At 31.5% G+C, this 14077-nt stretch overlaps 1 protein-coding gene across 2 annotated transcripts; it reads right to left on the reverse strand.

Annotated features, from left to right (window-relative positions):
* Positions 1 to 644: 644 nt before the first annotated feature.
* LOC108908147 lies at positions 645 to 13793 on the reverse strand. Of its 2 annotated transcripts, none has more exons than XM_023455611.1 (3): positions 13764 to 13793; positions 7412 to 8202; positions 645 to 1161 (listed from the first exon to the last, which is right to left on the reverse strand). In XM_023455611.1, exons 2-3 carry the CDS (start codon positions 8173 to 8175, stop codon positions 756 to 758), a joined length of 1170 nt encoding a protein of 389 aa, XP_023311379.1. In that variant the 5' UTR covers positions 8176 to 8202; positions 13764 to 13793; the 3' UTR covers positions 645 to 755. The 2 variants fall into 2 exon arrangements, with proteins under 2 accessions (XP_023311379.1, XP_023311378.1); XM_023455610.1 differs by lacking the exon at positions 13764 to 13793 and adding an exon at positions 12048 to 12125.
* Positions 13794 to 14077: the final 284 nt, after the last annotated feature.

A 14077-nucleotide genomic window follows, 5' to 3' on the forward strand; every position in this document is an offset into this window, starting at 1 on the left:
AATGCAGTGACAAGAATAACCCTACATCCGAGTACAGGGACGACACTTTGAACCCTTGCAAACATTGTGTAACATGTAACTGTAACATACTAAGACTGTTTTCTTGTCCATTAGAAACAACTGCGCTTCTACCAAAGTATCTAATAACTTTTCTTAATGCTGTATTAGTAACTTTTTCTAATTAGGATGACGTTTACACTCAATCAAGTCAATGTGGCTGATAATCAGAAATTCTAAATTATCTCGCAAATGGCTCGTTTGCGAACCCATGTTTACTAAGACTGTTTTGCTTCTAGTACCGTGTACTTACAGCTGTTTCAATTTGCGCCATTAATTACGGTACACCCTGTATATTTACGTATATATTATAGGCAATTCTGTTTTAGCTTTAGTTTTAATACAAATGATGGCTGCTTCTCTGCAGCAGCAACAGAATAAGAGAATAAGAGAGGTCACTTGCATCAGATATACGAAATACTCGAAATTATTTTTATCAGATTAAGAACTCATAAAACTAGCGGTTTTATGTATTTTATTCTGAGACTTGTTGCATGCTATTTTAGAATTCTGGCACTTTTAAAGAAATTAGTAACTGTATTCTGCAAAAATATTTATTTTTATCATATAAGTATAAATACAAATATAGTTTTAAAATTATAAGTAAACAAGTTAATTTTATAATTTCCATCTTTTTTAATCCCTTTTCAAAAAGGATCTTAAGCTAAATAATCTCCGATTATTATTATTGACAAACTTTATGTCTCATTTCTCGGCAAATCGTTTAATGAGCATTCCAGTTCATGGATACGCATATTAGAAGTGCTGTCGAAGAAGGTGCACCCATTGACGTCGAACTGACAAGACACCTTCATATCATTAGCCATCTCCTCCAGAGTGTAATTCCTTGATCCGTCTAAAGAGGCCTGGCACGTGGGACACTTCTGCAGTCGCGGCTTACATTCATTACAAAAGGTATGGCCAGTGACACAAGTGAATATCGGAGCAGTCATATAAGCCATGCAATAAGGGCAGCTGAGCGCTCTTCGAACGGCCTCCACGTTGCTTTGCGATGCAAATTTACCTTCGTTTCTATCTTCTTCCTCCGTCATCTGATCGGGATCTTCAGTGATAGTTTCATCAGCAATCATTTTTATGAAATATCTGAAGGAAAAGTCATATTTGTCATAAAAGTCAGGATGATACCAAAAAGTAAGTCAAGCCATTAACAACGACATTTTTGGAGCAAAGGTAATAAAACCACAATTAAAAAAATATTTTTGTTAATACCTATGTTGTTATAGGGGATCAATAGGCACTAGGTAGATATACTTATTAAGATTCATATTTCAAAAGATAATGGAGCTGATTATTGAAAACTTATTTTATTTTGAATTTTTGGTATTTTGAAAAAGGGGCGCCTAGGTGTAAAATGGCATAAATAAGGCTTGACTTCTTTTTCTATTTTCTTCCGAAAACACATTATATACAAGGTGCTCCTTCCGTAAAAGGTAGCTTCGTTGAATGGAAATATACCTGTTTAGATTAAGTTGCGTGTTTCTTTAAAGAGTTCTTTTGAAAAAAAAAAAACAGTTTTTGAAATATTCCAACCATGTGATAAGAGTTTTTGAGGTAACCGAAAATTAATATGATTGTTGCTATATACAGAATGGTCCCGAGGAAATGGGCCGAACTTACCTTAAGTTGATAGTTAAAGAGATACAGGGTGTTAAATGTAAAATATTATTTTAGTTTTTTCATTTATTTCTAAATAAATGTAAATATCCACACAAAATTCTGTTCATATTTTGGTTACAGTTCATAGAGGGCGCTAGCTGCAGTAGATCGAATGTATTAAAACGACATAACTTTTTTATACTTTAAGGTATCTCATCTTTGATATCAGATTCTTATTTTCCTACTTTTTTTACACAAAAAAAGTATGCTTTATGAAAGTAGCTATCTCGCATCATTTTCGAGATGCTTGGCTTTGAAACTTCCAATAGTTGAAATAATTAAAATAATTTAGAAATGGCAAATGCAAGGGTTTATTTAGAATTAAAAATTGTATTGAACAGTAAAAAACATTAGCAAAAAATATAAAAATATGCCTTTTTAATAATAATTGCTCAAAATGTCCACCTCTAACTTCAATACATTTATCAACGCGTTTATTAAAAGATTGTCTTCCTTTAAAGTATAAATCCTTATCGCGAAATGACTCCAGAGCATTTAAAACCTGCTGCTAAAGTTATTCCCAAGTGTTTATAGTTTCTATATAAACAACTGATTTCATGAAACCCCAAAAACAATATTCCATGGGGTTGAAATCGGGGCTGTGAGGAGGCCATGACATTCGACTCCCACGACCTATCCAACGATCCGGAAAAGTTTGATCAAGATAGTACTTGGACAGAAAAATGAGGGGAGCCCCATCTTGCATGAAGCAGAAATGTTGCCGTAAATTTAATGATAAATCATCCAGGTAAATAACTAAATGGTGCTGCAGGAAATCTAAATACAACTCACCTTTCAAATTCGGAGGAAGTTAATGTGGACCCAGATGGTGGTTCACTATAATTCCACACCAAACATGTATCTTGAATTCTCGTTGAAAGTGACGCTCAGTAACTACGTAAGGATTTTCATTGTTCCATATGTGTTTGTTTCTAAAATTGAAAACTCCTCGATGGGTAAAGGTGGCTTGATCGGTAAATAGCACATTATTTAAAAATTCACGGTCAAGGTTTTGCCGAGTGCGTATAAAATGCGTAAACTGTAATCTACCTGGGAGGTCTGCTGGTAAAAGATTTTGAACTGGTGTAAAATTATAGGGATACACCTTTATTTATTTACACCGGTGCGGTGGTTCTATCTATTTGCTTACTACTAACTTCTGGATTTTCTGCCACCCGAGTTAAAATTTCTTCTTATTGGTCTTCTGTAATAGTGCGCCTGATGTGTCCCACATTATCCCTTTTAGGACGAAAAGTGCCAGTTTATCCAAGTCGATTAAAAATGTCTTGAAATAGCTTTCGATTTAGCTGCCTTCTGTTTGAATGTAACTCTAAATACCAACGATGCGCTCTATGTAACGAGCGTTCAAATAAAAACGTGGTCGAAGTTGGCTCTGACACATTGAACGTAGGGAGTAGCTTATAGCGACCAACTTAACCTCATTTCTCAACGAGCTGTATAGCAGCTGTCAGTTTCAATAACGTTAATGACTATATAACTTTATTTTAAAGAATAATCGTGATAACAATAACAAACAATTAAAGGAGCTGCGGAAAGTGTCCCCCTCCTTGTTATAACAATAAATTAAAGCAGCTGCTGAAAGTGTCCCCCTCCTTGTTCCAAGCACTTTTCACACCTGTTCCTCAAAGAATTAAAGACATTTTCTAAGATGCTCGGGGTATTGTTAATTTCACGAATCTTGTCTATAAGTCGAGCCTGCAGATGGTTTAAATCAGGAATAGGCAGTTCAAAAATAGTGTTTTTAAGGTAAGGCCACAAAAAGAAATCACACGGCGTAATATCACATGACCTCGGTGGAAATTCATGTTCAGCATTGAGACTTATTAGTCGATTTTGGAAAACTTCCCTCAACATATTCATCGTCTCGCCTGCCGTATGTGCCCTTGCGCCATCTTGTTGAAAGTAAAAGTTTGTAATTTCGTTTTCTTCCAGCTGGTTAACAAAAGGAGCGATAATTTCTTCTCTATACCTTTGCGCAGTAAGAGTACCATTAAAAAAAATAGGTCCATAAATCCTCCTTCGATTGAGAGCACACCAAACTCCAATTTTTTGAGCGTGTAGAGGGCCCTCGACAAAAAAGTTATCTGGTTTTTCAGAAGACCACATTCTCATATTCTGTGAGTTTACGTAACCACTTAAATGAAACCAGGCTTCATCAGAAAAAAAGGTGATATTATGAAGTTCACCGTAGTTGTTTAAAAACCATTCACAAAATACAGCCCGTCGCGGAAAATCAACTTCATGAAGTTCTTGCTGACAAGTTAAACGATAGGAGAACAAACGCAAATCTTTTTTTAACACTGTGTGGCAGGTACCGACTGATACTCCCACCATTTGTGATAAAACACGTACAGAAGTTCTTGGCGCATTTTCCATTATTTGTTGGACATTTTCTTTTAATTCTTCAGTCCGCTTTTTAGGTCGGCCGCTTCCTTCTTTTCTTGTTACACTGCCCGTTTCACGAAAAACATTAACACAACGCTGAACTGCACTTTGAAAAATTTTGTACTCAACAACGCCGGGAAATTGATTTTGAAATTCTATGAAACATTCCTCAATAGAATACTTCCATATTCCATCAATCTTGCGTCCATTTCTAAAGTAGGACTCTATGATAAACACTTTTTGTTCTTGAGAAAACACCATTTAAACGCTGTTTAAAACGAAAATATTCAAATTGATAGCGGCGATATAGCGCTTTGACAAATGACGTTGAAGTTCATTTGCTATACGCTACGCCCTACGTCCAAATTTTCAGAACCAACTTGACCACGTTTTTATTTGAACGCTCGTTACAATAAAATCTGTTTGCGTATAAACGCAGACCATATCACGCATTCCTTCATTTGAAAAGAAATTATGTCTCGGCATTCTATCTCACTTTTATGTACATACAATTTAAATTGTAAGCTAAGATGTAATTTTAATTAGGTATGAATAATACTGAATGGAAAGTAGCATACAAATGACAGCAGTAAGACAAGTGGAAAACGTCATTTATTTGATTTTCGTCCAAAGCCTACTTAAGAAATTTTACCGCTAAATGAATAATAGGTAGGTACTTAATTGTAATTTAATACAACCGCATTGGAAGTTTCAAAGCCAAATATCTCGAAAACGGTGCGAGACAGCTACTTTCATAAAGTATACATTTTTTGCGTAAAAGAAGTTGGAAAATAAGAATTTGATATCATAGATGAGATACTTACCTTAAAGTATAAGAAAGTTTGTCGTTTTAATATATTCAATCTACTGCAGCTCGCGCACTCTATGAACTATATAAAAAATGTTTCTTCGACCCAAGAATTAAGAAATAAATGAAAAAAAACTAAAATAATATTTTACATTTAACACCCTGTATCTCTTTAAGTATTAACTTTTGGACTAAGGTAAGTTCGGCTAAATCGCAATATTTTTGCTTCGGGAATGAATTTTGGCCTCGGGACTACCCTGCATACCTAGGATGGGCCATTAGTGTGAGAAAGTAAAGTAATTTTCTTTTTACTCATAATACAGAAAACAGTTTATATAAAAGTTTTACGGAATCAAGAAACCTAAACTACAAAATTAATTTGATACACACCGAGTGATGAGGACACGCCAAATATTACATTTTTTAAATTAAAGTTATACCCTATATATTTATATACAGGGTGGGCCATTAGTGTGAGAACTCCTTTGTTATTCATAATACAGAAAAAAAGTTTATATAAAAGTTGTACAGCATCAAAAAACCTAAAGGGCAAAATTAATTTGAAACACACAGGGCGATGAGTAAAAACGGGACACGCCAAATATTACATTTTTAAATTTAACACCCTATATATTTTTAAACATCTGGATTTATGAGAAAGTTCTATATATGGCAATATAAACAATTTATCATTTTAGTGCGGGGTTGCCAAGTAGAAAATTCTTCGAATTTTGGAAAAAACATGACCTCGAAGAAGTTATATTGACTTTCAACTACTAACACTTGGAGCAAAAATATTTGAGAGAGTTATAGGCAAATATTAGGCAAAGACTCCTATATTAGCTAATATTGATATTTTATACAGGGCATTTTTTAAAATACGATCATTTTTAGAAAGTTTAAACTTGATTTTCTAAAATTTTTCGAATGGTCCACTTCAACTTTTATTAAGCATTCTATATCTAAAGTTGTTAATTTTAAGATTTAATAAGATAGCAACATTTCTGAAAGAACTTAATTTTACTTACTTACTTACTTTACTTTATAAAATACCACAAATAAATATTAACTAATCAAATTAACTCAAAATAGAATGATAAATTATGAACTGACAAGTTGACACAATGAGACAGTTTCTTCCAAAGCCATTTCGTGCTACTGAAAATAATAAAAATTAGTTTTTTCCAGAAATCTTGCTATATTTTAAAAACTAACAATTTTAGGTGTAGAACATGCTTAATAAAAGTTGATGTGGACCAATATGTGAATAAAATAGAACAATAAAATATAGGGTATTCCATTTGAAAAATTTCAGAAAATCAAGTCTGAACTTTCTTAAAATGATCGTATTATAAAAAATGCCCTGAATAAAATATCGATATTAGCTAATATAGGAGACTTTGCCTAACATTTGCCTATAACTCTGTCGAATATTTTTGCTCCAAGTGTTAGTAGTTGAAAGTTAACACAACTTCTTCGAGGTCACGGTTTTTCCAAAATTCGAAGAATTTTCTACATAACTTGGCAACCCCGCACTAAAATGTTAAACTGTTTATATTGCCATATATAGAATTTTCTCAGAAATCCATGTGTTTAAAAATATATAGGGTGTTAAATTTAAAAAATGTAATATTTGGCGTTTCCCGTTTTTACTCATCGCCCTGTGTATTTCAAATTAATTTTGTCCTTTAGGTTTTTTGATGCTGTACAACTTATATAAACTTTTTTTCTGTATTATGAATAACAAGGGAGTTATTTTTCTTTCTCACACTAATGGCCCACCCTGTATATAAATATATAGGGTGTAACTTTAAGTGGAGGTCAGTTTTTTACGGATTGTATGTGTTCCCCTGAATAAGAATCTGAAATTATTTTTTTTAATCAAATAACAAGTCGAGTTATAATTAATTTTTTAAACTGCATGCGCTTTAATTCTTGTGTACGCCGTCACTGAATGGCTTAAACCAGCGCACCCGGAATTTACGTATGAAGTTGTATTCTTCACTGCCAGAGTTGCCAGTTGCTTTTATATCAGCTATATTATGTATGAAAAATAAGTTAGCAAAACAGATTGTTTTTGTATAATTTAGGGATTTGTTATTTTAAAGTCGCCATATATCACTGTGGATGAAGAGCCGAACTTTTAAAAAAAAATTCTACAATTTCTAAAAATAATAATAAAGTTTTACATGATTTATTACACATATCATGTAGATATGGTACTAATTGTAAACAGGTACATTTTTTAATCCACTGCTACACAGCGAAACTAATGAAAAAATAATTTAGTGGTGGAAGCGCCGGACACTAAAAAAACAGTTTTTTTTAAGAATTGTGCTAAGGTAACTTGGTCTAAATCGATATATGTTTAGCCTTGCAAAATTGCTCAATTTCTGAACACCCTGTATAATAAACATGAAATTATGTAGTAGCCTAATTAGACTTCATACAAACAATTCATACCTTACTTCGTCTTTATAAATTGAGTTGCGCGTTAGATCATTTTTGAGGTCACTTGTGAAATAACTGGTATCAATGTTGTTATTCTCTATGTTTTTCAGGCGAGTGTGATTTTCGTGGCATATTTCTTGGATACACATAAAACAGTGATATTTGTCATCGTAAGTAATTACTGGTAAATCATCAAAAGATACCACAAAATTATCATTTGGTCGTAATTTCAGTTTCACGCTGAATTTGGTGTATTTACTACGTCTGGTAGCCAGTACAGCTACCATACTTTCTTCAAGAATATATACAAAGAAAAAAATATTCTCTTTTTGCAGAAGAAGTATATTGTTCGTGTCGTTCAACACCTCAAAGCTATTCCCTGTCGATTCGACCAGTCTAATTACTTTTTTATGTTTATTTTCGAAGTGGTCTGCAATTCCTTCAACTAAAATATTCCTGCAACAATTATCGTCGAATAAAGGGCATCTTATAGTTCTGTAATGACAATTTTCTTCATGTTCCTCTAGCCGCCTTTGAGGTATTCTCTTAAGGCACAAAGGATAGGGGCAAGAAAAATATAATTTTTGAGCCACTTCTTCAAGAAATCGGTTTCGGGACCATCTCGACGTTCCGTAAATGATCCACTTGCACCTGCCACATTTATACAGTTCTTTACCTTCATCCACATTTAAAATAACGATAGGTGGGATGGACAATAGGCGATCACAGATGCAGCATTTGTACTTTTTAATGAGTTCGTACAATGTTTTTTCCATCTAGGAGAAATTTTCACAAATCTGGCTCTGTAAAGAATGTACAAATTGATAATCTTAGTGGTACACAGTAATATCAATGGTGCACACTGATCGGCAGCAGATAAACAATACAGATCAAATTAATGTACAATGAGCAACAAAAGTCATGGACATTATGCGTAATATAAAAGAAATACGTTACAATAAAAAGATTCTGTTTTCTTGAACTGAGAAAAAAAAAGGTGGGATAGGTACGGATTAAGGTATTAAAGTACTGAGACAAGTAACCTTATAGGTCATAACGTCTGTCTGAAAAACATCGGACATAAAATGAAAACCAGCAGGTTTTTGTTTTTAACGCTATACATATAGCTAGAGCTTATTCCACAGTGGTCTGCACCATACGCTTCGTGTAGTGGAATGACCAGTAATAACACAGCGCCACAAAAAGGCACCTGATGGTTCGATAGACCAGACCATGATGTCTATACGTTTTTGAGGTCGTTTAAGCCTAATCTGGAGTCCGTTAAAACTTTGACCATTCTTTTACGTTTTTGGGCTCGCTGATTCCGAATTCAGCGTTAGGTTTTCAAAATTCACTATGGCGGATCCAATATAACGGCACAAGTATTAACAATTTTAGAATATTGAAAAATAAAAAATATTGTCGAATTTTGAATGAAATTTTAAGTAAAAAGTATCTTCAGTAATTTTTCGATTAAAAGCATATTTTCCGAGAAAAATGTTCATGAATAAACATTTCAATCTATTTCTTTGTATTGTGTTTGCAACGAAAACAGACATTAAAAAATGTGTATGTGGTAAAAAGAGTTTTTGGGGTCGCTAATTCCGAATCTAGCGTTAGATTTTCAAAATTCAAGATGGCGGATCCAATATGGCGGGCCAAGTATTAGAAATTAGTAAAAAGGATCCCTATCAATTTTTCCATTAGAAGCATATTTTCCGAGAAAAAAATTCATTATTATTCGAATATTTGTATGTTTAATATAAGTAAACCTTAAATTACATTTTTTTACATTCTCATGTGGACTACTTCTCAAAGAATTTAGGAGATTACGGTGATGAGCAGGGAGAAAGATTTCATTAAGACATTAAGGAAATGGAGTGTAGATACAGGTAATTGCGATGTAAATATGACAGCCGATTACTACTGGACGTTAAAACGAGATTTATCCGTTAAATAAAAAAAAAGGTAAGAGGAATCCAATCCGCAATTCTTTTGACAATAAAATTGGTCGACATGATAAAGGTGAGGTAGACTTGTAATGAGGATTTACATTCAGTAAGCCCAAAAACGTATAAGGATGGTCTCTTACTACGCTCACACGGTTTTTCTCGATTTGACCTTGAAATGGCCTTAAAACTGACGTGATAGAGTTAAAAAGACACCAGATTCGGAATTAGTAACCTACACAACTTCTTTAACCATAAATACATTTTGCAATACCTATCTGCATTCGTTGCAAGCGTAGAACAAACAGCATATTATTCCATTATGTATTTTTTTTTCTTGAATATAGGTATGCTTCTAATCGAAAAATTGATAGGAACACCTTTTACTTAAAATTGTATGTAAGTTTCGACAATATTTACTTATTTTTCAATATTTTAAAATAGTTAATATTCGGTCCGCCATATTGGATCCGCCATCTTGAATTTTGAAAATCTAAGACTTGATTCGGAATAAGCGACCCCAAACAAATAATCCGCATACACATTTTTTAATGTCTCAGTTTTCGTTGCAGGCGCAATACAAATAAATAGATTAAAATGTTCTAATAGTCATGAATTTTTTTCTCGGTAAAAGTGCTTCTAATTGAAAAATTATTGGAGGTTCTTTTTACTTATAATTTCATGTAGAATTCGACAACGTTTTTATTTTTCAGTATATTAAAATTTTTAATACTCGTGCCGCCATATTGGATCCGCCATCTTGAAATTTGAAAATCTAACGCTGGATTCGGAATCAGCGACCCCAAAAATTTATAAGAATGGTCAAATTTTTTGCACTAACTTTTTTTCGCGATATGATCTTGGATTGACTTTGACCCTGACCTGATCGGACCCCAAATTCAGATTCAGCGACCCCAAAAACATATGGATATCGTGGTCTAGTCTTTCGGAGCTGTGTAATCAATCATAGACTGATGTATCCAAGATGCACTACGGTGCGCTCTAAATAGACCTTATCTTTACACTCATTATTCCTGACTTTTACTGCACACTGTAGGTCTGTTCCAACAAGAGTCAGGGATTGGTTCCGAACCGTCAGAAATGTGCATCCAACTAATTCTTGAGATATATTCACTGAAGACACATTTAGAACTTAGCTGGCCAAACATTTCGAACGGTTCGGAACCAATCCCTGACTCTTGTTGGAACAGACCTTGTATCTCTTAGAAGTTTTAAAAATATCTCTAATATCGATAACTACAAATGTTCTATTTATCGAAAATAAATCCAAAATCTTAATCTCTTTATAGTCACGATAATAATGCATAAGGTGATCCTATTTTCCTGGTGACAAAATGTGTAAAAATAGAGAAAATGTTCCTACAAATCTATGTCGAAAATGTTTAATTTCCGTAACATACATATAGGAATAAATTTCTGGAGTTATGTTTTTAGGGCCAGATTTTAAAAGCAATATCTTATTCTCAGCCCTAGAAAACACCAGTTACATAAATATGATCCTATTTTTTTATCCTTTCGATATGAATAATTTGTATAAAAACGAAGAAAGTTCCTCCAATTTTGAGTAAAAATACTAATAGAAAATAAGAGAAAACAACAATTTTCACGATAAAATGATTATTTGTTATATCAAAAGGAAAATTTGAAATAAGATGATGATAATTTAGGATAATAACTTTTAAAATAAGACAAAGAACATTTTGGAACAAGAGAAATTCGAAGTTTTGCTAACAAATAGAAAAATAGTATTGTAAAAAAAGTTATTTTATATTGAAATAGTTCTAGCTGGACCTGTGTTCGTACTTGTGGCAACTTAAATTGATTGTTCTCTCCTTGGTGTCCCATTTTAAGTGTTTTGGTTATCCCACGCATGTTTAAAATGAAATCAATCTATTTCATTTATTCTGGATTCTACTTGATCTATTTTGGAGTTTAGATTACGTTAAATTACATTTTTCTTTTGACGTGTGAAAATTATCAGTTAAAACAGATTGTAAATAGATTATGTTTAACCATTAAAATTCACAAAACATGAAATTAAAATTGTTCAAAATATACTGCGAAATTCAATAAATTTTTTGACTTTCAGCTACCACGTATACTACTACTCTGAAACATAATGAATTAATTAAAAATGTCATTATTTTTATCCCAATTGTTAATATGTGAAGAACAATAAGTATAGATCATATTTACTTCAACAATAAAATGTTACTAGTTTCAAAATATTCTCAAAATTTATATTTTTTATAAACTCCTATAAAAATCATCAATTATTTTATAAATATTAATAATTTTTTCCGCATTAAATTTTGCCTTTATAAAATATTCCAATTTTCCCTATTGCAAATATTTAACAATATATATGGATTCAGAATATGTGTTTGTTTTCATACAACCATAAAATGACAAAGTAATGGTCAAATTAATTTCAGCAATTGTTGTTTAAAAATATATTTTTGACATTTTTTATTGCTATAATAATATAAGATTATATTGGTGATCCACTTATAAAATTTATTTCACTTATTATTAATTAATAATATATTTAGAAACTAATGGTTAAATTTGAGAAATGTGTAACAGATATTAGCAGTTACAATTTAGGAATTCCCCGAATTTCTCTACCAATGTTCAGTATTCAGTAAGGATACATAATTTATCTCATTAACACTTACCTAGAACAGTTACTTTCATTAATTGACACTTACTTCTACCAAGGTCTAAATATTCTATTGGCAAAAACTAAAAAAAGCAACCCAAATTAAAAACCCAAACGAAAAAAAAAAATCCAGTTTTCAAATGCAATGTTTATCTAATCAATTTTATCTAATCTTTTTGTATTTACTTATTTATAGCTACGTAGATATATAAACATGCAGAACAATTCACAGTATTTTACAGATATGGTAAAAATAACGATAAAATTATTATCATAATCGTAACGATTGCATCAGGATGAGAAGCATCCTGCTAAACAATATTACGCTAAACAGATATACAGTGTTCCGATTTATAACATAATTAAAAAACAGTTCAAACTCAGATATATATCTCAAATATATACTAAAAAGGCGCACAAGACTACAATTTCATAAAAAATCCTAAGCTTACAATTTTTAGGATATTTTTTGAAAAATTGTATATGTAACAATTTTTTAATCCGATATCACCACCACAGACAAAATAGCTATCGCCACAGACCGCTACTGGAATAGGCAAGCAGTTTTAAATTTCCAAATTGCCGTTAGAGTACACCACCAGCAGAATTTTAAGAAGAATCAAATGCAGCGGCCCGCATACCTACGCGTATCCAAGCAACATATAAACAAGACTTTGGTAACGTTGCCAGGCGTACTTACGGATTTCTTTTGTACACCTTTTTATCAATATCTGTTTTTTGCGTTACTGTATTTACTTAAATGTATGAAATAGGTATGAAATCAACGAATATCTATGTAGTTTCTTATGATATTCTGCAGCGGTGTTACAATTAAGTAATTTAATCAAAATTTCGTTAATTAGCTACCTACTATTTTCATTTTTTGATATTGAAATACTGCAGAAAATATATTTCCAAATAAACAAAATTCGTAATGATATTTTAAACAGCTTGTAATATAATTTTTTTAATATTTGATGATAACGATAAATTTATTTAATACACAAGGTGGGTTATCAGTACGTCGCGGAATGTAGGTACATGTTTTTTTTTGTATTTTGACATCCACTTATAGATTTAATAAATTAAAGATAGAAAGAAACTTTAAATACAAATGTACAACTTTTCATTTATTTCTTTTGACATCAAAATTTGCTGGCATAAAATATATGTTCAAAATAAAAAAAATTAAAACTCATCCTTATGAAAATAACAAACAACGATTTTTATAACTAACCTTTACAATAACATAAGGAGAATACCTAATTACGAANTCAAAATATTCTCAAAATTTATATTTTTTATAAACCCCTATAAAAATCATCAATTATTTTATAAATATTAATAATTTTTTCCGCATTAAATTTTGCCTTTATAAAATATTCCAATTTTCCCTATTGCAAATATTTAACAATATATATGGATTCAGAATATGTGTTTGTTTTCATACAACCATAAAATGACAAAGTAATGGTCAAATTAATTTCAGCAATTGTTGTTTAAAAATATATTTTTGACATTTTTTATTGCTATAATAATATAAGATTATATTGGTGATCCACTTATAAAATTTATTTCACTTATTATTAATTAATAATATATTTAGAAACTAATGGTTAAATTTGAGAAATGTGTAACAGATATTAGCAGTTACAATTTAGGAATTCCCCGAATTTCTCTACCAATGTTCAGTATTCAGTAAGGATACATAATTTATCTCATTAACACTTACCTAGAACAGTTACTTTCATTAATTGACACTTACTTCTACCAAGGTCTAAATATTCTATTGGCAAAAACTAAAAAAAGCAACCCAAATTAAAAACCCAAACGAAAAAAAAAAATCCAGTTTTCAAATGCAATGTTTATCTAATCAATTTTATCTAATCTTTTTGTATTTACTTATTTATAGCTACGTAGATATATAAACATGCAGAACAATTCACAGTATTTTACAGATATGGTAAAAATAACGATAAAATTATTATCATAATCGTAACGATTGCATCAGGATGAGAAGCATCCTGCTAAACAATATTACGCTAA

The sequence above is a fragment of the Anoplophora glabripennis genome, unplaced genomic scaffold (assembly GCF_000390285.2).
Source record: "Anoplophora glabripennis isolate ALB-LARVAE unplaced genomic scaffold, Agla_2.0 scaffold429, whole genome shotgun sequence".
NCBI classification, from domain to species: Eukaryota; Metazoa; Arthropoda; class Insecta; order Coleoptera; family Cerambycidae; genus Anoplophora; species Anoplophora glabripennis.